At 34.3% G+C, this 26088-nt stretch overlaps 1 protein-coding gene and 1 pseudogene across 9 annotated transcripts in view; one reads left to right on the plus strand and one right to left on the minus strand.

The window, feature by feature from the left end:
• Window positions 1-26088, minus strand: part of SEC24B (SEC24 homolog B, COPII component) — a 117294-nt gene that overhangs the window by 27217 nt on the left and 63989 nt on the right. For all 9 annotated transcript variants that reach the window (XM_077142582.1, XM_077142581.1, XM_077142576.1 and 6 more), the window contains 2 exons: window positions 10149-10229; window positions 7212-7453 (listed from right to left, as the gene is read on the minus strand). In XM_077142582.1, coding sequence (XP_076998697.1) covers window positions 7212-7453; window positions 10149-10229 — 323 coding nt within the window. The remainder of the gene's footprint in view (window positions 1-7211; window positions 7454-10148; window positions 10230-26088) is intronic.
• Window positions 15908-16898, plus strand: LOC143668501 (annexin A2 pseudogene; annotated as a pseudogene).

Genomic DNA, 26088 nt, shown 5'->3' on the forward strand with positions numbered 1-26088 from the left:
TCTCCACATCCTTGCCAACACTTGTTATTTTCCATTTTAAAAATAACTTTAATCCTAGTAGGTGAAGTGATATCTTATTGCAGTTTATTTGCATTTCCCAAATGGCTAATGATGCTGAGTACTTTACATGTGCTTGTTGGCCATTTGTGTATCTTCTTTGGAAAAATGCCCATTCATGTCTATGGCCCATTTTTAAATTGAGTTGCTTGTTTTTATTGTTGAGTCACAGAAGATCTTTATACATTTTGGATACTGAACACTTATCATGTATATAAGATTTGAAATTATTTTTTCTCATTCTATAGGCTGTCTTTATACTTTCTTGATAATATACTTGAAACACAAAAGTTTTTAACTTTGATAAAGTCAAATTTATCTATTTTTTTCTTCTTCTGTTTGTGTTTATGGGGTCACATCTAAGAATCCATTGCCTAATAGAAGATCCTGAAGCTTTTCCCCTAGGTTTTCTTCTAAGAGTTTGATTATTTTATCTTATAATTAGGTAACTATTCTATTTTGAGTTAATTTTTGTATATAATATATGGTTGGGTCCAATTTAATTCTTTTCATGTGGATATTCAATTTTCCCAGCATCCAAGAGACTATTCTTTCCCCATTGTATGTACTTGGCAAACTTGTCAAAGTCAAATGCGATACATATGTGGGTTTATATACAAAGTCTCAATTTTGGTTTATATACAAAGTCTCAATTTTATTCCATTGGTCGCTGTCTTTATTCCAGAATCACACTAATTTATTACCGTAGCTTTGTATTAAGTTTTGAAATTGGGAAGTGTGAGTCCTCCAATTTTGCAGTTCTTTTCTTCTTAGATTATATTTCACTGTGAGTATGCAAAATATTTTGTTAATATTAAATAAACAATTCTGTATTCTGTTTCAGGATGTAGCCAACTTGACAAACAGGTTCCTCTGTTTTTATTTGTTTTTAATTTTTAGGTATTGCTTTTATCTTTTTGACTTAATAATGTATTTATTTTTAGTAAACATAACACTTACATAATTCTAATGTCAAAACTTTAAAAGTACATTTAGAGATAGCTCACTTCACTCCAGATTCCTCTATGTAGAGTTAACCATTTTTATTAGCTTTTGGTCCTTCATTATTTCTATTTACAAATATAAACTAATATAGGCAGTATTTTAAATATGGCCTTTTTTCTCCCATTAAAAAAATGTCCTGGAGAGAAATCTGTATTTATATATAGAGATCTTCATTCCTTTTCTACCTAATACTCCATTATGTAGATGTATTGAAGAATTCCAGTTAATAAATGTAAAAGGAGTGGGAAATTCAGGAAAGTCACTATTTTACAGACCATATTGAAGTAAATGATTCAGGTAACACTCATCAACAGATGATAAAGCCACAAAGTGAAAGCTTAATAAGGAACTTCAAAATAAAGGGATCACCATCTGAACCCACTAGTCAATGTGACTAGAACCACTAAAAGTGAGACAATCATATAGTATTATGAAGTACTCAGCACCAAAATATACCATATTCTAGCCTAAGCAAAAAAATAAATGAAGTAATAAGCCTGAATATAAATATAACTCAAGTCATTAGATCAAATTTCCAGTCCATAGAAAACATAATAGAAGAACAAGTTAAATGATAACTCAAGGAAGCAATTACCCAAACTCAGAATGGTGGGATATTCTATAGCACAACTGATTCAGTTTCTCAACAAATACAAATCATGAAAAAGGGCAGGGGGGTTAAATTAAAAGGGAATTAAGAGACATAAGCAAATGAAATTAGTAGACCATATTTGGATCCTGATTTGAACAAACCAACTGTCAAAGGCATTTCTGAAAGCATCAGAGAAATGTGAACATATTGAAATTTTTTTTTTACATAGGCAGGCACCAGAAATCGAACCTGGTTCTCGGGCATGGCAGGTGAGAACTATGCCACTGAGCCATGGTTGCTCGCCCTAGACTGAATTTTAAAGATCTTTAGAAATTATTATTCATTTTGCTGGATAATGTTTTGTGGTTATGTAAGAAATTTCTGTCAGAGACTAACTTAAAATCCTAAGCAGAGGCGTGCATGTATAGTTCAGTGGGAGAATGCTCACCTTTCATGCGGAAGACCAGGGTTCGATTCTCGGACCATGCACCACCCCATCCCCCCAAAAAGAAAAGCAAAATCCTAAACAAGAAGGGGAAATGGTATATGAAACAAGTATGGCAAAATGTGAGCAGTAGTTGAAGCTGATAATGTTAAGGGAAAAAAACTGTACAACAACATTCTCTGAGTTTTCAGTAGAACTGTACATAGACTGAATGTACTGTATGGATCAATAGCAGTATGTAATAGAAAGATCCCAAGTAGAACCATGTTCGTAAGAATTTAGGATATAAATGAAGGTGGAACATTTCATTAGTGAGAAAAGATCAATTATTTAATAAATGGCTTGAACTATGGGCTAACCATTTCTGTGGAAAATGAGATTTCTGATTTACATTATATACCAAAATAAAACTTTGATTGACTAAAGATACAAAATTGAAAAGACAACTGAAAAACACACAGCTGTAATATTTTCCTAATCTCAGATTTGGGAAGACCTTTTAAAGGATACAAACAAAGGTAAAACCAACAAATAAATGATAAAGTGATCACATAAAACTTAAATATTCCTCCAATGTTCAAAAAATAACACCAAAATTAAAAATCAATGCCAACCTGGGGAAAATTTGTTACATTAGGCAAAAAGTTAATATACTTACTACAGATAGCTTTTACAAATCAGAAACAAAATAAAAATCAACACCTTAACAAAAAATGGTAAAAGGATATAAACAGAGATTTCAGTAAAGAAACACAGATTATTAATAATTATGGAAAAAATAAAATGCCATTATTTTTGCCTATAAAAGTCATAAAGATTTTCAGAAGAATGATTCTTGCTGTTCTTCACAATATGGACACTTTTGCTGGGAGTATGCATTGGTATACTATTTCCCCATACCTGATCAATTACTGCCTGCTTGATCTCTCTACTTGGATGTCTACTGGACATTTTACTCTAACATGGCCAACTGAATTCCCATTCCCAGACCTGTTTCATCCTCTGTCTACCTAGTTGCTCTACCAGAATTATCCTTGATGCCCTCCACATTTATCCAACACCAAGTCAAAATCTCTTATCCATTTGCTTTTCAGTACGTCCACTGACAGAGCCTTAGTACAGGCACAATCATCTATTTCTTGGATTATGGCGAACCTTCAAGTTGTCTTCCTGCTTCCATTTTTGTCTTTTCAAATACCGGCATCTCTAATTCATTCTTTCCACAGCAGCTGAAACGATCCTCTGAACATGTAAATGAGATATCATTTCTAATACATAAAATCTCCAATTTCTTCTCTTAGCACTTGGGGTAAAATCCAAACTTTTGACTATGGTCCTTGCCTAGCTCTCTGATCTCGGCCCTATTATTTTTCCCACTGTTAAGTGAATTTTAGCCACATTTTATTCCTGGAACATGTTGAAACTGCTCCTGCACTACATCTTTGCACTTACGTTCCCTCAGTCTGAAATGTTCTACATCTAGATTTTTCATGCCTGGCTTTTTCTTGTCATTCAAATGTTAATTCAAATATAACTTCTACAATGAGAGCTTCCCTGATTCTACATTCCATATCTCTCACCCCAGCAATTTCTTCACCTTACCTAATTTCCTTCATAACAACACTTTTAACTATTTGAAAATATCACATGAATTCACTTATTGTCCTGTGGACCCTGCCTTCTCACAAAAATTTAAGCTTCCTGAGAACAGGAACTTTCTTTTGTTCACTCAGCCTCTTGTATCCTCAGTGCCCAGAACAGTGCTGGTTCACAGTATGAACACAGTGAACACAGTACATACATACTGAATGAGTAAGTAGAAAGGAATTCAAAAGCCTTACAAATTGGGTGCTTTGATTCAGTAATTCTACTTGTGACATTTCATCTAAGGAGATAAGACAAATGAACAAAGGTACATACATATACAGGGATGTTGATCCTTTTATAACCAATCATGGTAAACTGGTTGAAACACCATATAACTTCCAAACTGATAAAGAAATATATAGTAATTTGGGAAGACTTTCTCACATACTGTTAAAGGAATAAAAAAATTTCCAAAACAATAACCAAATGTATCAATTTCTTTTGTTCGTTTAAACAAGTCATTTGGATGAGCAGCTTCTTTACTTTTTCCCTCTGAAGCACAGAGAGAAGCCTGGAAAGATAATCTCAAGTGTTGCTTTGGTCATAACCTCATTGTGGGAATATGGGTTGATACTTTTTTCTTTTTGATATTCTGCATTTTCTATAATTGACGATGCTCCAAGTTTGTTTGTTTTAAAGCTATACAGTATGTATATCTGTGTTTTCATTTTCAGACATCAGCTTTTTCCTATTATGTAAACCTCAAAAAACAAAATTTTAAGTCCCCTCAACAACCATTAGACTTCCCATTACTTAATAAAGATCATCCAAAATTAATGAATACAAAGAAACCCTCATGCGGGATTAAACTAAGTGTTTAATAAGATTTTAACTAAGTGTTAATTAAGATTTAAAAGCATTTCAATTTTATTATAGAAGGCTGCTTAAAAACAGCTCTTGATAATGTAAATCTTATATGAAAATTCATAAACTTTTTTGCATGTGCAAATATGTGAGAAATCAAATACAGGTCTTAGCTATGTGCTTATATTGCTCACTGCCCCTGGTGCATTAGTGTTCAAAACACTACTTTAAATTCAGATTAGACAAAAACAAATCACTGCTTTGTAATCCTCCTTCGAGGGATATATATCAAACCTAACTTTGATTTACTACTGCAAATGTCCCTACTAGTTAGAGAAAATAAAATGCTTAATTCTGGACTGCAAGGTTTTTTGCATTCTTATTCAAGATGAACTACTGCATCCTCTGATCTTGGACAGGTGAGCTTATTTATCTGGGTCCCAATTTCCTCAGTAATAAAAGGAAAGAAACTGACAGTCTAATACAAAAATTTAGAATTCCAATATTCACAAGGATATAAGTAACTGGAACTCTCAGACACACTGCTAGGGGGAGGTACAAATTGGAGTATCTACTTTGGAAAACCATTTGACAATAACAGCTGAAGATGAACATATGGAAAGCCAAGGACCCAGCAATTCCACTCCAACATGTATACATTCACTAAAATATGTATACAGAATGTTCACAGTAGCACTATTCATAGCTGTCCAAAAATGGAAATGTACCCAAATGTCCATCAATAGAACCAACCAGTATATTCACATAATGGAGTACTGTCTAACAATGAGAATGAATGAACTACAACACACTAAGCATAAAGTTGAGCAAAAGAGTCCAGACACAAGAGTGCATACAGTATAGTTCCACTTACATAAAGATTATAAACAGGCAACACTCATCCATTGTATTAGAAATCAGGATAGCGGTTACTCTTGTTTGGGTGGTTAGTGACTAGAAGAGGTATGAGACAGGCTTCTGGCTGCTAATTAAATGAGTGGGTATAATTTGTAGAAATCTATCAAGTTGTATGCTGCTAATTAGCATGTTTTTAAATAATATTTATATATTATTTATTAATACATTACACATAATAAAATGTTAAAAAATATGAAAAGGTGGGAGTGGATGAACTCATAGTGTGCTTCTAATTATTTTGGTTTTATGTTACATATTTTAACTGTGGTTAATAACCTACATTATTGTTTAGTTTGTCACTGTCTTCTTTATCCAAACTCCTCTGGATCCTTGCTTTAGGTCTAGGGTATAAACAGGACGGTGATGGCAGAAGAATAAAATAAGGTTACATAAAAAACCTAGCCTACTGAATATTAATTTTTGCTTTTATTCCCAAAGACAAGTTCTTAATTTTTCCAAAACAATCTCTTAAATCAAATGGGAAAAGAACAATCCTTGCAGTTTTTCTATGTTAGGGATCAGCAAACTTCTTCTGTAAAGGCTCAGAGAGTAAACATTTTAAAGCTTTGAAATCCACATGGTCTCTTTCGCAATTACTCAACGACATCATTATCGTACAAAAGCACCTATAGACAATACATGAAAGAATGGGCGCAGCTGTATTCCAATAAAACTTTGTTTTCAAAAACAGACGCATGCCAGATCTGGCACAAGGACTGCAGCTTGTGAACCTCAGTCTTACGTCATTATGGAAGACCACATACTATTTTAAAACAAAATTTGTGTTTTCTCCTTGACCAACTAGATTACAAATATTCTTTCTTTGAACTTGATTTTCTTCTCATTAAAATGCAGAAATAAATCCTACTATGACCTCAAATGGGAATTTACCTAAAGTATAAAAAGAGCCAGAAAAGATTAACTTACAGTGTTTTGTCTCGACCAGTGGAGTCATTAAGAACATGACAGGCAGGGAATCTATACGAACCAACCACATTATTCCAGTGTTGTTTTCTTCCTCCCCCCATAACTCCAACAGTAAATTCCAGAAACAAATGACTCTCTTATTTCCCTCCAGTTTTCATTTTTAGCCCACTATAAGATGAAATTTCTTTAAGGATTGTCTAATGGGACTATATTTTCTTATATTTTATTTTCTCTCAGTAAATATCAACTTAAAATATTGTTCTCTTGGGAGGGCCATGCTGGCTCAGCAGGCAGAATTCTTGCCTGCCATGCTGGAGACCTGGGTTCAATTCCTGGTGCCTGCCATGTTAAAGAAAAAAAAAAAAGAAAAAAAAAATATATACACATATAGTTCTCTATTATTAAACTGATAGAGTAATGAGACAGTTCATTACTAGTAGCTGATCATGTACTCAGGAGAATTTATGTGTGTGGAGGCTTGCACCACAGTTATACATCATAGAGATTTCTTCAAGTTAAAGATTGGGACAAAAATTCCAAACCACATTTACACCATGTTATTTCTGAGTAGAAAGTACAAGGAAGAAAATAAAAATCACTCCTAATATGCTGACCCACATTAATCTTTTTAAAAATTTGGTATCTGTATTTTATTTTCTATTTCTCTGCATGTGAATAAAAAATTATATTTATGTTTGATCCAGGCTTACCTTTATTTGTACCTATGATCTATCTGAATTAACAGGAATTTGTTAGAATTGATAATAGCTCGCAATTTTTCAAAATGCAATTTCTTTTACACAGCTGAATACATACTTGAGCATACTGTTGGAATCCAGAATACGCTGGGTTATGGGGCTGTACTCCAGAATTAAGTGGTGGTGTAGCATTCTGATAACCAGGTTGAAGAGCTGGATAACCATAGCCAAAAGGTTTAGCCACTTTTGCAGGCTGAGGAGCAGCAGGAACAGGAGCTGGAGCAGGAGCTGGAGCTGGAGCAGGATCAGGCTCAGGGACAGGGTCAGGGGCAGGACTGCTGGCTGATGAAGAAAGCATATCTAACAAAAGGAAAAACAAAATGCTGACAACTGATAACCAGGATTCAACGAATATTGACTCCTTGGGTGAGGCACATCCCCTTTTACTTTTTCAAGTTTTTATTAATAAAAATTTTTAAACACACAACAGTAGAGAGAATAGAATAATGAACCCCCACATAACTATCATTCAGCTTCAATAATTATCATATTGCTAATCTTGTTTTACATGTTGTTTCTCCCCACACCCCTTTTGTTTACAGGAGCATTTATAAGAAAGTCCCATATATAGTATGATTTCATTGACAAATAATTCAGTTGATATTTCTAACAAATAAGAACTTTAAATACACATATATATATATTTATATGTATGTGAGTGTAGGTAAGACAGCTTTTCTTTTATTTTCTTAGCAGGAATAGGGCTAAGAAGCAGAAATCAAAGCAAAGCAGTACAATAAAAAGAGTGTCAACTACTCATTTCTCTAACTTGTCTTTTTTTTTTTTTTTTTTTTTTTTTTTTTTAAAGACAGAGAGAAGGAAGGAAGGATAGAAGGAAGGAAGGAAGGAAGAAAGGGAAACATTTTCTTGTTTTTTTTATTGTATTCTGTTTCTCCGTTTTTGTTACATGGGTTGGGGCCGGGAATCGAACCGAGGTCCTCCGGCATAGCAGGCAAGCACCTTGCCCGCTGAGCCACCGCGGCCCGCCCTCTAACTTGTCTTTTATCTGATCTTGCCAGGACTTGAAAATGTCAGTAGAGGGGATATGCGCACCGCCTCCTAGAAGCCTGCATTGTTTGGCAGAGGCAAAACTGTGAGTTAAGTACAAAAGATAATACCTAGACCTGTGTCCAGCTCTTAAAACAATGTCTGGTATAGTCATGCAAACTAAAATTCTTGAGTAAAAGAATGTTCTTTTATTTAAATTTAAAACAAAAACTAATATTAGATTAAAATTGTGAAAAAAATGTACAAAATTGAAACTTCACAAGAACAAAAAAAAAACTGTAAAAATTACACATAGCCATATATAATATGATTAATATTTTGGTATACTGACTTCTAGTCTTATTTAAAGTAAAATCTATAATGTATGTACTTTTTAAAACTTACTTCTTTCATATAAAAATACCATAATACACCAGCAACAAGACTGCAAATGTATGTTCTTAAAAGCATCTGGCTTAACACAATTTATCTTTTTTAAGTTCCTTGAGGAATCACATCTTTCTACTGACTTCAGTGGCTTTAATTTCTCAAGACACATTCTCCTATACATTCTGCTATCTATCATCTTGCACTGTTTAGTCAAGTGTCAGACTTTAGTGATCTGGAAACCTCCCAGACTTTTAAAAGTAAAAGAACAAGAGTTTCAATTCAGTGCAATAATGTTTAAAAGTTTGTCCATCTCATGGTGATGGGAACATACAACAGTAATTCACAAAATAAATTAAAAATTGGGGTTACAAACATGGAGGGCTACATCTTCTCCCTTTCCTCAGAAAAGGGATAACATTTCATATGCCTCTATAGTTCTAAGCTTTATTCTAAAATCTGATACAGCATAAATCTTCAATAATTGTTTGCTTATTGAACAAAACTTATTATTCATTTAATGTTATTACTATACACATTAATACCTTTCCTTAATTTTGGTCAAGTATAAGTGGCTAGAAAATTTGCCTAAACTCACTAAAATAGTAAGTACAGTAATAAGATTAAAAATTGTTGAAAAGAGACTAACAAACCAAGGTCTGACTCCAAAGCCATGACTTTTCAAGACTGGATAATTTCACTTTAGGTAAGTGTAGAGCTCATGAAAAGACTAAGGTTTTCCACTGACACAGTATAGGGACAGTGAGATAGTATATTTTGTTCAGTATAGCACACTCCAACTTCAATTAAGCTCCATCCTATTTTTACTGTAACTATTAGCACACTAAAAAAAAAAAATAAAGAAAAAGGCAAAATTACTTGTTCCATTAGGTCTAAAGTTTTGAGTCATTAAAAAAAGATAGAAGATGTGGTGTCAGTGACAGGATTGGAGAATAATGAAAATCACAGTACAAGATATTTTAATGAAATAACTATTAATTATAAAAGCTAGTTCTGTACTTTTTTCTCTTTTAACATTATCCATTACTACTATTCCCTTAAATAAAAACTAAAATAAACTGTTTCCAGACATGGCTGATGCCTCCAAAACCTATCCTCCAAATTGGCTAATGTATTTTTCTGGTGGAGGCAGCAAGGAGCTAGAGGAGAAATTGAGTCAAAAAAATATTTATTTATATTAAAAAGCTAGTTGCAAGAAATTCAAGGACTTAAGCATAACAAGAGAAAGAGGAAGTTTATTTAAACAGTAATAAAAAAAGGAGAAAGAAGAGGAGAATTATTCTCTATCAATTTCTTTAAGAAAAAGGAAAAAAGATACAGCAATATAGCAAAAAATCAGGCCTCCGAGAAACAGTATTCAGAGTGGTTATAAGACACTTAACATTATTAAATAAAGACTAAGAAATATTAAGAAAATGTCCCTTTTTTTCTGATGAATTTATAGCTTGTTACACAAATGCCAAGTGCTAATAGTAGGGTAAAAAGTTTATATAAAAAATAGAGATACTATTAATTACATATTTTCATAATTGGCAGTAATCGATGGTTATAAATTTTTAAATGAATGAATTTGAAAAACAAACACAAAGTAATAAATTACCTGGATAGCTGCCTCCTTCTAGGGCATCATAACTGTTGGGCATTGGAGAGGCGCTGCTCGTGGTAGAAGAACTGTCAACACCTAAAAGAAAACCATAATATTTACTAAGATTAAATGACAATGTATCTTAGAGCTTCCTTTTACAATTTTGAAACAAAGATGCTTTGCCAAATTAGGAAAATTCCTGACCTGAGTAAAAGAATAAAAATGACTGATGTTCAAAGATATCTGAAAACTCACATATGATTTCTATTAGTAAGAATAGGAATGCTAGTTGGAAGAATACGGAGCTGATAAGGGGAATAAAATTCCACTTAAATATATGTAATGGTACCTTAGCAAAGAATAGATATCAAACTATTAAAAGTACTTGAAACCACAAATATACATTTTAGATTATTGTATCTAACATATTTCAATGTTAGACTTTAAGATATTTCCATTTGAATGACTTTCATAAATTATAATACAGCACAGCTTATGAAACATTCAAAACAAGGAGTTAATAGCTTGGGTCACTACCTAAGGTATCACTAAGCTTTTCTGTGGCTTAGTTTATTCCATAGATATTCAACAGATGAATAAAGTGAGGAATAGAAAGTACTACCTGCCATATTATATAAGGCAATATAAATGAAAAACACTAATAAATATGTGGTAGAATGCTTATTAGAATTTAAATCATGTGTTCATTTAAAACCTACAGGATTAATATGAAAGTTCAGTGATTTATGACAAAATTTGGCAACACGTCACCTAGATAACAGAACATATGTTTCATTCATTCACTTCATCATTCTATGTTGAGTCACAATCATTTTAATTATATATGCTAGACTGTATGAATAAAACTGAAAATGCACAAGGTCCCTCTTTTATTTTACAAGTCTTAGTTTTTTTCATGATCACACAAAATTCAATGTTAGGGAGATCTTCCCTGGATCATGACACCAATACTATAATTGGGGTTTAAACTACATTTTAGGTTAATTTTCAACTGTGATATATAAAGAAAAGGTGTACATAGTATCTTTCACTGAATAATTTTGGGTACCAATGAAAATTAGTTACACTGATTTAGGGCATAATAACTAAAAGCTATACACACAGGAATATTCCATTTTCAGCAAATAACAAGACTTGGAGACAAAGAACTGTACTAACATTAAACTCTGTCGCTGAATTTTCTCTTCTACAAAATGAGAACAGAAAAAAATGCCCTATGTATGCCTTTGATGTTCTTATGAGGCTTAAATGAGAGTGTATATGAAGCAACTTGTTCAGTATGAGGGCTATAAAAATAAATAGGGAAATACTAATATTTACTAAGTGCATTCATGCAACAAATAGAAAACTGGCTGCTTGTACATGCCCTTACACTTAATATGGAAAGTTTGCTATTATTTGTTGAGGATTTTTGCATGTATATTCATAAGAAATACTGGTCTGTAATTTTCTTTTCTTGTGATATCTTTATCTGGCTTTGGTATGAGGTGATGCTGGCTTTGTAGAATATGAATAAGTAGAATGCTCCACCCTTTTAAATTTTTTTGAAGAGTCTGAGCAAAACTGGAGTTAAGTCTTCTTAGAATGAAGCCATTTGGTCCCGGACATTTTTCTGTTGGGAGGTTTTCGATGACTAATTCACTCTCTTTGCTAGTAATTGTTTTGGTGAGATCTTCTATTTCTTCTTGAGTCAATGTAGGTAGTTTGTGTGTTTCTAAAAATTTGGCCATTTTATCTAGATTATCTCATCTATTAGCACACAGTCGTTCATAGTATAAAATGAACATAGTATATTTTATTCATAGTAATAATCATAGTCCTTTTTCTTTTAGCAGAGTTGGTCTCCTTTTCATTTCTGATTTTTGTTACTTGCATCCTCTTTTTGTGTCAGTCTAGCTAAAGGTTTGCCAATTTTATTGATCTCTCTCTCTCTCTCTCTTTTTTTTTTTTTTACATGGGCAGGCACCAGAGACCCAAGAACACAGGTCTCCATCATGGCAGGTGAGAATTCTTCATTGAGCCACAATCACATCACCCCAATCTTATTAATCTTTTGAAAGAACCAACTTTCAGTTTTGTTGATTCTCTCCATTTAATTTTGTTCATTTTCTATTTCATTTATCTCCACACTAATCTATGCTATTTCCTCCCTTCTCTTTGCTTTCGGTTTGCTCTTCTTTTTCTAGTTATTTGTTCTGACATTAGGTTTCTGACTTGAACTCTTCTTTTTAATGTAAACATTGGAGCTATAAATTTACCACTCAGCTCTGTATTTGCTGCATCCCATAAGTTTTGGTGTGTTGTATTTCCATTGTCATTCACCTGAAGATATTTCCTAATTACATTTTTGATTTCCTGTTATGTTGCTTAAATTTCAACATTAACGTTTGTGAATTTTCCATTTCTCCCTTTGCTATTGATTTCTAGCCTCATTCAGTTGTGGATGGAGAATATATTTCAATTCCAATATTTCTGAATACATTGAATCTTGTTTTCTGACTTAGCATATGGTCTATCCTGGAGAATGATCCATGTATGCTTGAGAAGAGTGTATATTTTTTTGCTGTTGGATTATGTGTTCTGTATGTCTGTTAGGTGTAGTTCAAATCTTGTATTTCCTTACTGACCTTCTGAGGAGATTTTCTATCCATTACTGAAACTAGCATATCAAAAGTCTCCTACTATTAATTAATGTAAAACCATCAATTTCTTCCTTCAAATCTGCCAGTATTTGCTGCAAAATATATTTTATAATTATTAGATCTTCTTGTTGAATTGTTCCCTTTATCAGTACATAATGACTGTCTTTGTCCCTCATAACTGTTTTTGACTTAAAGTCTATTTTATTAGATATATGTATTACTACCCCAGCCCTCTTTTGGTTAATACTTGCATGGTATATTTTCTCTATCCCTTCACTTTCAACCTTCTTATATCTCTTATTTTAAGGTAAGTCTCTTGCAGACAGCATATACTTTGGCCATGATTTATTTTATCCTTCCTGCCAATCTCTGCCTTGTGACTGGAGAGTTTAATTCATTTACATTTAAAGTCACTACTGAAAATGTAGACCTGTCTTCTGTAGTTGCAATTTAGTAATGCAATGTTGCTATTTAGCCTTTGTATGTATTATTAATTTTGCCCCTTTTTCTCCCTCAATTCTTCTATTAATGCTTACTTTTATACTTATTTGATTTTTTGTGTTGTACCATATTGAGAGCCTCTTCCTTTTTAGCTGGATATATTTTTTCACCTATTTTCCTTGTGGTTACAATGGGGTTAAAATTTAACATCCTACATAAATAGTAATCATATTTGGAATGATACCAAGTTGACTTCAATACATGTTCATATATTTTTCCTAAACCTGTTCCCCTAACTTTTATTTTTGTACTTGTTACCATTTGTATCTTTTACAGTATTTGTCCCAAATCATAGATTCATCATTTTCACACATTTGCATTTTAGCATCTGGAGGACATAAAGAAGTGGAGCTACAGATCAAAAACAATATACTACAATAATATTGGCATTTATAATTACCCAAATGGTATGTTTACTGCAGGTCTTTATTTCTTTATGCTGCTTTGAACCACTGTGAGTGTCCTTTCCTTTTGGGCTGAAGAACTCCCTTTAGCATTGCTTATAAGAGAGGTTTACTAGTGATAAACTCCTTTTATTTTTATTTAGCTGGGAATGTCTTAATCTCTCCCTTAATTTTTAAAGAAAGTCTTACCAAATATAAAATTCTTGGTTGGCAGTTGTTTTCTTTCAGTACTTTATGTATTTCAACCTGTTGCCTTTTTGTCTCCATGGTTTCTGATGAGAAATCAGCACTCAGTCTCATTGGGACTCCCTTGTAGGTACACACCACTTTTCTCGTGCAGCTTTTAGCATTTTCTCCTTGTTCTTTGCATTTAATAATGTGATCAATATATGATGCGGTGTATTTTTCTTCATGTGTATCCTGTTTGTTGTTCTCTTGGCCTCTTGGATGCGCATAACTATACCCTTTGCTAAGTCTGGGAAACTGTCATTATTTATTTGACTATTCCTTCCTCCCCTTTTCCTATTTCTTCTCCTTCTGGAACTCCCACAAGGCATATACTGGCACACCTGATGGTGTACTAGAGGTGTCTTAGGCTATTTTCATTTCTTTTTTCTTTCTGCTTATCAGCCTGACTCATATCAAGTACCTTGTCTTCAAGATCACCGATTCTTCTACTAGTACCAATATACTCTTGAAAAACTTGCCTAGGTATTTTTAATTTCAGTTGTGTTCTTCAGCTCCAGTAGTTCTGTTTCGTTCCTTTTAAAAATTTCTATTGCTTTACTAAGATTCTCATATTGTTCATTTATTGTTTTCCTAATAACCCTTTAGTTCTCTGTTTTTTCCCTCATCTCCCTGAATATTTTTAGGAACATTTTTTAAAATACTTTGTTTAGTGTGTCCATATTCTCATCTTCTTTGTTTGTGGTTTCTGGATTTTTATTCTCTTCCTTTGGATGGGTCATTATTTCCTGTATCTTTGTCTTGTATTCTTGATGCACACTGTACATTTTAACATTTCAAAATGTTAACTCTGAGATTTATTCCCTGAGATATCTGGTTTTCTTTTTTTTTTTTTTTTGTAAACCAGATGATGTTAAGACAAGGATTTTTTTTGAGCATCAGCCTTCCTATCAGGAAGGTCTGCCCAAGGTGAATGCAGTGTGTAGGGTTTTCCCTGTCTTTCCGCCTGTGTCTTTTCCTGGGCTTCTGTTTGTTACTTGTTTTGGAGTTCCTCTGTTTACAGGAGTTTAATTGTACCCCTGTTTCCCAGTAGGCAGACCTCCCTCTCCTAGGTGCTTGAAGCCAACAGGTTTTGTCTGAGACTACCAGCCTTGATAATTTTTATACTCCTTTCATTGTCTCAAGCTGCTTTTGCATGGAGAGCAGATTCTGGGAGGAGGGGCATGCCAGAGAGGACCTTCCCAAGTTAATCTTTTCAAGCCAAAACAAGGCCAGGGAAATAAACACAGGGCACAGACAGCTCCAAAGTGTTCTAGAAAGGGGATAAAGAGGGGTGCCAAGAGCTTCCTCCATGGCTCCCAAAAGCTGATCATTCTTGGCTTGCCAAGCAAATGCAGCCCTTCAACTAACTGTCCTCCACACCTCTGAAAAAGTGTGGAATTTTAAAATTTCCTCTGCCCTGGCCTTTTTCTAGGGCAGGTTGAAACAATGGCTGCCCTCAGAGCTGGTCCCCTAGCAATATACATTTGCTAATCAAAAGTCATGATCAATGATTTGCCATGCCCATCCCTAGTCTTAGAAAGAAGACTGTTATGTCACTTTCTGTCACTGAGCTAGCCAGGGGCTGGGCCCCATGGATGCCTGCCACAAGAGTGGGAGATGGGCATCCATACCTACCACATGGGGAGAGCAATTTACTGTCCTTTATTGTACTTTATGACCCTCTTCCTTCTGCTCTTCCCTGGATGTTGTGGTATTCTTCTGGCCTCCAAGGTTTAAAAATAGTTGTTTCAGCGTGTTTAATAGTTGTTTGGTAAAAGAACTGAATCCTGGTGCTGGCTACTCTACCCTCTTCAGCATTTTTCTTTTTATTCCTTATATTTATAAATTTATAACTAAAGAAGAATGCTGATACTCAAGATCAAAAGTTATGAAGTATGTATATCATTAAAAAACAATATATCAAAGTCCAAACATCTGGTTCGGCATCTGGGGACGCTTATAGCTCTCACTGACCAGCCCAGCTTCTTTCAAAATGTCTACCGTTCATGAAATTCTGTGCAAACTCAGCTTGGAGGGTGATCACTCTACACCCCCAAGTACATCTGGGTGGGTCAAAGCATATACCAATTTTGATACTGAATACAAGAACAAAGGTGTGGATGAGGTCACCATCATCAACATCTTGACCAACTGCAGCAATGAAAACAGAAAGGACATTGCCTAAGCTTACCAGAGGATCAAAAAAAAGGAACTTCCATCAGCACTGAAGTCAGATCTGGTCACCTGGAGTAGGTAATTTTGGGCCTATTGAAAATACCTGCTCAGTATGATGCTTCTGAGCTCAAAGCCTCCAGGAAGGGTCTGGGAACTGATGAGATCATCTCCTCAAGGGCCAACCAGGAGCTGGAGGAAATTAAGAGTCTACAAGGAGATATTCAAGACTGACCTGGAGAAGGACATTGTTTCCAACACATCTGGTAACTTCCACAAACTGATGGTTGCCCTCGCAAAGGGTAAACGAGCAGAGGACGGCTCTGTCATTGATTATGAACTGACTGACCAAGATGCCCAGGATCTCTCTGATGCTGGAATGAAGTGGAAAGGAACTGATATTCCCAAGTGGATCAGCGTCATGACTGAGCAGAGCGTGTGCCTCCTCCAGAAAGTTTTTGAAAGATACAAGAGCGACAGCCCTTATGACATGCTGGAGGGCATCAAGAAGGGGTCAAAGGCGACCTGGAAAATGCCTTTCTGAACCTGATCCAGCGTATTCAGAACAAGTGCCTGTATTCTGCTGATCGGCTGTATGATGCCATGAAGGGCAAGGGGATGCGTAACAAGGTCCTGATTAGGATCATGGTCTCTCACAGTGAAATGGACATACTGAAAATTAGGTCTGAATCAAGAGAAAGCACAGCAAGTCCCTGCAGTATTACATCCAGCAAGACACCGAGGACGACTCCCAGAAAGCACTGCTGTACCTGTATGGGGGCGTGACTGAAGCCTGAGACGGCACAAGCACCTAGATGCGGTGCTCCCTATGCTTCTAGCTAACAGTTCTAGAAAATCAGCTTGTGACTAACAGTCCCTTGTGCTCTTCCCAGTAAGGAGGACATCAGCGTTGTTCTCCCTCTACCTTATTTTAGTTGCCTAAGCACTGCCTGGCTTTCCTGTCGAGTCTCTCCTTTTAGCCAAAGAAATGAACATTCCAAGGAGTTGGAAGTAAAATCTATGATGCGAAACAGACTGTTGTGTATTGTGTCATAAACAGATGAATAAACTGAATTTTTACTTTAGAAACAAACAAACAAAAATCCAAAATCCTTGGGGTGCAAGGGTAGTTTAATGGTAGAATTCTCACCTGCCATGCAGGAGACCTGGGTTTGATTCCTGGCCTATGCACTTCCACCCTCCAAAAAATTCAACAAATGGTGCTGCAATAACAGGACAGTCACATGGAAAAAGAATGAAATGTGACCCCCACTATACAGCATATAAAAAAAGAAATACAAACATCCATGAATGGATGAATAGCAAAACAAAATGCAGTATAGCCACTCAAGGGAATATTATTCAACCATGAAAAAAGAATGAAATACTTGCTACAACATGGATGAACTCCTAATCATTACACTCAGTGAAAGAAGACAGACACAAAAGGCCAAATACTGTTATGATTACATTTATATAAAAATATCCAGAATAGGTAAATCCACAGGGACAGAACTCAGATTGATGGCTGCTAGACACTGGAGAAAGAGGGGGTAATGGGAGTGACTCCCTAATGGGCATGGGGTTTTCTTTTGGGATAATGAAGATGTTTTTTAAAATGTTTTGGAACTAGACAGAAGCGGTACTTGCAAAATTCTGTGAATGTACTAAATCCCACTAAATTGTTCAGTTTAAAATGATTAATTTTGTTATATGAATTTGACTTCAAATTACTATAAAATACATCAAAGCAACAATAAAAGTTACAAATCCAAAGCAACCACTAATAATAAAAAAAAGTTTTAAACTTTGCTAAAACATACTGTTCAGGTTAATATATTCTAATTTGATCATGTTATCACTGTCAACACAAATCAGAATGTGATTTTTAAGAACTGGTTATGTTATGAAATCATAAGTTGATATTCAGCATATACATAAAAAAATACCTACACTAATTCATCCAGCATTTAGAGAATAAGGTCTAAATACCTTCCATTGCTGTTCAGAAAACTTCATAGTTGGACTTCAACTTGTGTTTTTCTCCCACATCTCTCACCTGTCCTGTACTGTGCTCCTTCTTTTACCTATGATGTGGCTATACCAAACTTCTCACTCTTTACCCAGTATACTATCTTTTCTTGTGTTTATGCATTGCATGTGTTGGTCCTTTAACCTAGATTTCCTTCCGCCACATGGCAAATTCCTACTAATCCTTCAAATTTTAAGTCCTCTGTGAAAACTTTCCTATATGTCCAAGGAAATAATTTCCTCTCCTGTTTAGGAACATTTTCTCAACCCTGAATTACTTCACTTTTCAAGGTGTGTTGTATCTAATTTCCCTATTATATTATGAGTATTTGGAGGACAGAAATTCTACTTCTGTATTGATCTTTGAGTCCATGATACCAAGAAAATGCTATTTTAGGCATACAATCTGAGAGGTGATAGTGCTTTCGGTATACAAGCTGGCTTCAGTTGAATGAACAGCTTTAGTACTTGTCCCCATTATTCAACCATAGATAGCTCCAGCTTGACTCAATCACTTCACATTGCAATTAATGATAATATTCTGAGACCAAATGGGGGATGAGTATGAATAGAGAATCTAGTGAAGGATTTTCCCTCATTCTTTTACTGGCTCCATATCAAAACTTGAGAGAAAAAAAGGAGGTTGGGGGAGAAGAGCCAGCGCTGAAATCTGAGGAAGAAAGGAGGATAGACCAAAAGAAACCTGTTTATAGCAAATTTTCTTCTCTATATAACTAGTTGAAGAGAGCGGCTAAAGTCACTTCTAACACCAATAAACATTCTTTCTTGGTAACCATTTATTTTTTATGTCTCCCCTTCTTACATCCCTCCCTTTATTAAAGATTTCATACAATGAATACATGACAAAATCATTATAAGATTAGTTGGACTGACAACATTGACCTACTGTTATTCATAAATTGAAAAAAGTTTAGAATATAGCTGAAGCCTGAGACTTGATTTTTCTAGCAAAGAAGATACACTAAACACTTGACTGGGAAACCAGGTAATCCTGTGCAATAAAAACTGCAAGTCAATAGAATCAGAAGACAAACTGCTTGGATTATAATTCTAGTTCTATTATTTATCAGCCTGTAACCTTGGGAAAATTATTTCATTTCTCTGAGCCTTAGCTTTCCTCAGGTGTAAACTGACAACAGCCTAATATTCTGTAGGTCAGAATATTACTGTAAAAATTAAATGAGTTAATACATGTAAAGCATTGGTAATACTTTGGCATATAGTAAGTGCTCAATAAGGCTTAGATATTATTATTGTAATTATTACTATAGCTATTATTTATTATGAACCAACCAAATATAAGGCAATGTGTAAGAGATTAAGTAATTTTATTTAATGTTTCCCACTCTCTAAGGTTTTACAGAGAAGGAGACAGAGTCTCAGAAAGGATAGGCTATCCAAAATTACATACTTCCTAAGTGGTATGAACCCAGCATATCTGAGCCAAAACTCATTACACCATTAATTATGCGTCAATATGAACTTCATCAGTTTGAGCTGATTTACATTTGTAGTCTGAAGGCAAGGGTGTTGGATACAATAACCTCTCAAACTCTTTTTAATCGAAATCATGTTTAAGAAAGATAGGTTTCAAAGGGAGAGATGTTTATTTGGTGCAAAATTTATACTTTGGGTAGCACATTACCTAATTTAACTTGCATGGTCAGTTTAGTTGAACACCGTAAGTACATGGAATCTTGAATAGGGCATGAGATTTTGATGGTTTGTCCAGGTTAGTATGATGCTCCACTATATCCCAGAGTAATTTGGGCAGTGAATAAAGAACTATTTGCAAAGCCCCCTTGGAGGACTGGGGAGAAACGAGACAATACTCAATTTCACCATTTGGAGAACTTCTGATATTCTCACAAGCAGTGCGGACATTAAAATCAATATGCTAAGCCCTCAATCTTGGGGTTCGCCCCTTTGAAACTTATTCCTGCAAAGGATAGGCTAAGTCTACTTAAAATTAGGCCTAAGAGTTACCCCCAGAGAACCTCTTTTGTTGCTCAGATGTGGCCTCTTTCTCTAAGCCAACTCAGCAGGTGAACTCACTATCCTACCCCCTACATGGGACATGACTCCCAAGGGTGTTAATCTCCCTGGAAACAGAGGACGGAACTCCTGGGATGAGCAGGGACCTGGATCAAGGGATTGAGAAAGTCTTCTTGACTAAAAGGGGGAAGAGAGAAATGAGACAAAGTTCCAGTGGCTGAGAGATTTCAAACAGAGTTGAGAGGTTATCCTGAAGTTATTCTTACTCATATACAGACATCTCTTTTTAGTTTATGCTGTATTGGAGTGGGTGGAGGGAACCACCCGAAATTGTTGAGCTGTGTTCCAGTAGCCTTGATTCTTGTAGACAACTGTATAAAGATATAACTTCTATAATGTGATTGTGTGATTGTGAAAACCTTGTGTCTGTTGCTCCTTTTATTCAGGGTATGGACAGATGAGTAAAAATATATATATATGGATAAAAAATAAATAAATAGGAGGGATAAGGGGTAAAATAAACTGGGTAGATGGAAATACTAATGGTTAATGAGAGGAAGGGGTAAGGGGTATCAAATGTATGAATTTTTTCTTTTTATTTCTTTTTCTGGAGTTATGCAAATGTTCTAAAAATGATCATGGTGATGAATACAAAACTTTGTGATGATATTGTGAGCCACTGATTGTACACCATATATGGACTGTATATTTGTGAAGATTTGTCAATAAAAATATTTAAAAGAAAGAAAGAGAGAGAGAGAAAGAAAGAAAGATGGGTCTCAGTAACATCCACAGGTGATTTTCTCCAAACTCCCTGAACATCAAAATTAATATAGTTCCTTCTTTTTTATTTTTAAATCAAGCTTACAAATGGGGCAATTATTAAATAATTTGTTTTTAAATTGATTATTTGGAACTCAGTATATACTTTTTCAGAGAAATAATGAATAAACTGGTACATGTTATCCCAAGTTGGTTTATAGGTATTTATAAAATCCATAATTCATATTATGAATTAACTACTACTCATTTGCAATGGAAGTAGGAAAAAATGCTTTTATAAATATGTAGCATTTCAGTTAAGTGACCTGGTGGTAGCCTAGACATCTACTCACAATTTGAACACTATTTCTAGTTAAAGTACATTTGAATTATAACCATGGTCATGGGTGCCAAACCTCCTTCCATTCTAGCTCCAACACTGTCACTCCTTGTGCTGTACAGAAAGGTGGAGATTCCAGCTATAGCAATTATACATAGAGGATGTGTTGCAAGACGGATGTTAGATAACAGGTATTACCTGCAAAGACGTTACCCCATTTGCTTTTTCTTTCTTTCTTTTTTTTCCATGGGCAGGTACCAGGAATCAAGCCTGGGTCTCTGGCATGGCAGGCAAGAACTCTACCACTGAGCCACTGTGGCCCACCCCTATTTTCTTTTTAATGGATATAAATACCCAAAACTTTCAAACGAATTATTTTCTTAATGGCAGGACTCTGTTATCCTTCCTATACAACCTCCACAGACCCAAGACATGCATTAAATTTATAAAATAACAGCATGACAAATAAAAGGGAAAGATGGGTTTGAACCCTTTTAAGAATTCTCTTTGGAAGTTAGAACTAAGCAGGTTAATACAACACTGTCTTGTTATCTACAGGAACAGACTTAACTTTTCTAAGGTCAAAATACAACATTACTTTTTAAAATATCCAAACAACTTATAAATATATCATTATCTTGGATGTGGTACCAGGCTGTTGTGAAAAATCAAACAAAAATTGACCAGCACCTTAAAAATATGAAAAATCAAAAAGCTTTTTCCAACATCACTCCCAAAATACAGCTTCAGACTGTCACATTACCACAGGCATGGGAGAAAGGCTTCCATTGCCCTCTAGCCTCTTTCCAATCTAAAAATTCCCTAGAGATAGGGCTATTTGGAGTAGCTATAGCAGGTGACAGAACTTTACCTGACAGTATCTTCCAGGGACTATGGTTGAACACACCTTGAAGTGGGAATTAATCTTTGTTTTTTTCCCTCCACTTTATTTCACGTCTCAATTTTTATTTCACTTTCACTCCCATTTTCAAGTTAGTACTCCAAACAATACAAGCATTATGGTATTTATCTGAAGTACTGCACCTAACTCTAACAAAATGTCTAATTCTAACACTCACCACTGAAGGAGTGAATACTTGTGATTTAATAAGATTAAACAGAAGAGAAGAATTTAAGATACAGTCATTTATGGGGACCTGATAGACTGGATAGTTGCACAAGTTTTATTAAGTTTTATGTTTTTTACAACAATTCTGAACTTTTAGATGCTTCAAGCAAAAGACTGTCCTACTACACAATCATATTTTAGTTTTCACATGAGTAAGTAAAATTTTTAAAAATTTTAAATAATGAAATTTTAATAAGGAAGCTTATTGGTAGCCTATAATTAAAAATATCATTAGGTGGTTGGATACACAATTAGAATTAAAATCAAAGTTTTTTCAAAAAGTTTAAAAAACATATTTTTACACTTATTGCTAGACAGACTTACTTGTCAAGTAAGTCATAGCTTTAATAAATGAAAAGTTAAAATAAGTGAATAGCTACTTGATAGTTCCTCTAAAACTATGTAGAGGATTAGTACTAATTTTTAAACCTGATATCACTGCTCAATAAATATTTTTGAAATTGGAGAACAATCCCACATAAAGTAAAGATACAAAAGTCTTAAGCATATAGGCAATGAATACCTGCAAAATGTTTAAAAAAAGAGAGTTCCAAATACCTACTTTGCAGAGATACTTATAAGTAATCCCTGTACCGATTTGAGGCAGTCACTTTCTTTTACCTTTTTATATATGAAAAAGTTATTGTAACTCAGCAAGTTTAAAACAATAAAAATAAAATCCATTTTAAAGCTAGGTTTTCTTTCCATTCTTTTTCATTCCCTTTACTTTGTCATTTTCATTTGCAGTCAATAAAAATATGATTTATTTTTACAAACTGAATCAATAACATGAAGATTCTAGTAAAAATGTCAGTTGGACAGTCTTATTACTTTGCTGTATAGTCAAAAGGGCACAGAGGAATACAACATGTAAGTAATACTGTGGTGACTATTATCATGTATGCTTTACCTCCTGTTTCACATCCTAAATGATGATTTTCTCCTCCTAATTACGATTAACACTGGAGGGGATGAAGAATAGAAAATATAAAAGTTGTAGCCTTTTTAAAATCATAAACTTTGTGAACTTATCTCTTTTACTTCACTGTATAACCTATGATAACCTGAGATCAACAACACATATAAAACTAAAGATTTTGTGGACAGGGTAAAAAGCAATAAACCTAGCTATTTTTGAAAGAAGAGAATAGGAGTAATTTAGCATTTGGGATCAAATTTTGTATGTGAAATTGGATTCTATAGAGGAAATCATTATATATGGCAAAGGGAGCCATGCTAGAGTATATATACCTGTTGTTTTCTACTAAGTTAAAATGTGGTAAAATGATCTGGACAGAAAAATTTGGGTGATATAATTCTTTCTGCTGGCCATGAAAAAAGCATAAAGGTTAATTTTCATTTCAGTACTCTTTCTAATGTTTAAAGGATAGTTTTATCGTACAATGAAATTATGTATGTTTAACTGTATAGCTAAATTATCCACATGTTAAAGATATCAAATAGAATGAAGAAGGCACATTTTAGCAAGGAACTTAAAATAAAGCAAATTTATGAATTTCACATTATAGGAAGAAAATGATTCACCACATTAGAAATTATTTTTTCACAATACAATTAATAAACATTTGGGAAATTTGGGGAACATAAATAAGGTTCTCTCCCTTTACTTGCCAGCTTATTAAATTGGAGAGCTCAGGAAAAAAGATTAAATTTGTAGAACAGTACTGAAAATATTCCCACTTACTAATTAGAGGCAAGATGGTTAGTACTACAAAATTCCCAAAAATTTCCTTAGGAAACCAAATTAGTCTGAAAATGGAAGGTACTAAAAGAACAGGTGAATAAGTTACCTACAAATAATGAAAGATCAGAGCTCTTTTCTTGGGAGGAGACATCCTCCCTGTAAGTTCCCCTATCCCATGCAGCAATCATCTGTGATTTCATCAGCTAACAAATATTACTAACTGAATACCTACTAAGTGCCAAACATGGTTCTAATTACTGGAGCACCGGAAATAGAACTGATCCTTAAAAGAGTAAATAATTTTAATCACAGCAAAACAAAACTGATTAAGCAGCAATGCTGCAGCTCTCTACTGAAGTTAATAGTAAGTCATAAGACTTCATCATGACATTAGCCCTGAATGAAGAAAAAGACATGTACAACATATATGATCAATTATTTTACCAGCACCTTACTGCCATTAAATACACCACTTTCAATTTAGATATTTAAAACTTAGGTGACTAGTAGCTAACTTAAATTCATTAAGAATGGAGAACCGAAGAAAGTATTTTTATGTGCACTTTTAAATTAACTGCATTAGTATTTATCTCTATAATGCAATTAGGAAATATTTTTGAAATATAAAAAAAATAAAGCTACACAATGCCTATGCCTTAGAAATTTTTCTTTTTCCTTTTGACACAGGAATAGTATCACCATTAATCAAAACAGAAACAAATCAAAGATTTGTTTTCTTTGGGCTCATTTTTCTTCTAATTCATAGTGTGTTTCTCTCACTAGGAGTTGAAGATTCCTTCCTTTTCCTACTTTTCTGCAGACAAATAGACCTGAACTTGAATCCCCACTCAGCCATTTAGTAGTCGTGTGATTTTTAACAAGTGTTACTTAACCTATTTGGGCCACAGGTATCTATAAAATGGAAGCGATTATGTCTGACATGCACGTTGTTGTGAAGGTTAAATTGACATAAGGATGCAATCTTAATATTAGTAATGACAGCTAACCTCTTTCAGTACTTACCATTTGCCAGGTACCACTCTTAAGCTCTTACAAAGAAAACTGTCCATCCTCAAAACAACCATTTGAAATTGTTACTATTATTATTCCTATATTACAGATTTGTAAATTGAGCCTCAATGAGTTTAAGAAACTTGCCTAAGGTCACAAAGTTATTAAGTGACAAAGTTAGAATTTGAATCTAGAAAAAGTGACACAAAAGCCAAAAAAAATATTAGCTCTTTAGTGCTGGGACTGGAATAAAGTCATTCCTCAAAATGTAAGGTTTTATAAAAGTCTAAATGTTAAGTGTCCAAGAACTCAAGGCATTTTTAATCTGTAATATATTTATGAAAAAAAAAATCTGTTAAATAAGACAAGGAGAAAGGCAAAAAGCCCATAAAAGCTAAATCTTTTTGATCTCTCAATTTTTTTCCAATTTAAGCAAATGGAATTTTCAACAATTTCACCTATTTATAAGCAGGACAAAAACAGAAGTAATTTATCCCAATAAAAACACCATACAAGGGTGGGCCATGGTGGCTCAGCAGGCAGAGATCTTGCCTGTCATGCTGGAGACCCGGGTTAGATTCCCAGTGCCTACCCGTGCAAAAAAAAAAACACAAAAAACTACTATACAAAATGACATACGTTTGAAATCTGCAAACTAAGGCCCATGAGACAGAAGAGTGAGATGTGCCTAGGATCTGAATAATATATACATTAAAAAAAACATTTAGGACCTAGGAGCAACGACCTATCAATAACAATAAGTACACACTACAATCAGATATTCACTACTAGAATAACCAGGGATCCTTAGAGAAATGACTAATTCTAGGATTGTAATAGGATATGTACAAGATGAATTAGGAACATCATTTTGCAGTCCTAAAGTATCTAAAAGCAAATGTTCAAAAGCTCACGGGACATTTTAAAACGATACCAGGACCAATTTGAAGGAGTTGCCACTGGCCTAGTCCAGGACAAGATGACATCAAAATA

Source organism: Tamandua tetradactyla, chromosome 24 (assembly GCF_023851605.1).
Source record: "Tamandua tetradactyla isolate mTamTet1 chromosome 24, mTamTet1.pri, whole genome shotgun sequence".
Classification (NCBI taxonomy): domain Eukaryota; kingdom Metazoa; phylum Chordata; class Mammalia; order Pilosa; family Myrmecophagidae; genus Tamandua; species Tamandua tetradactyla.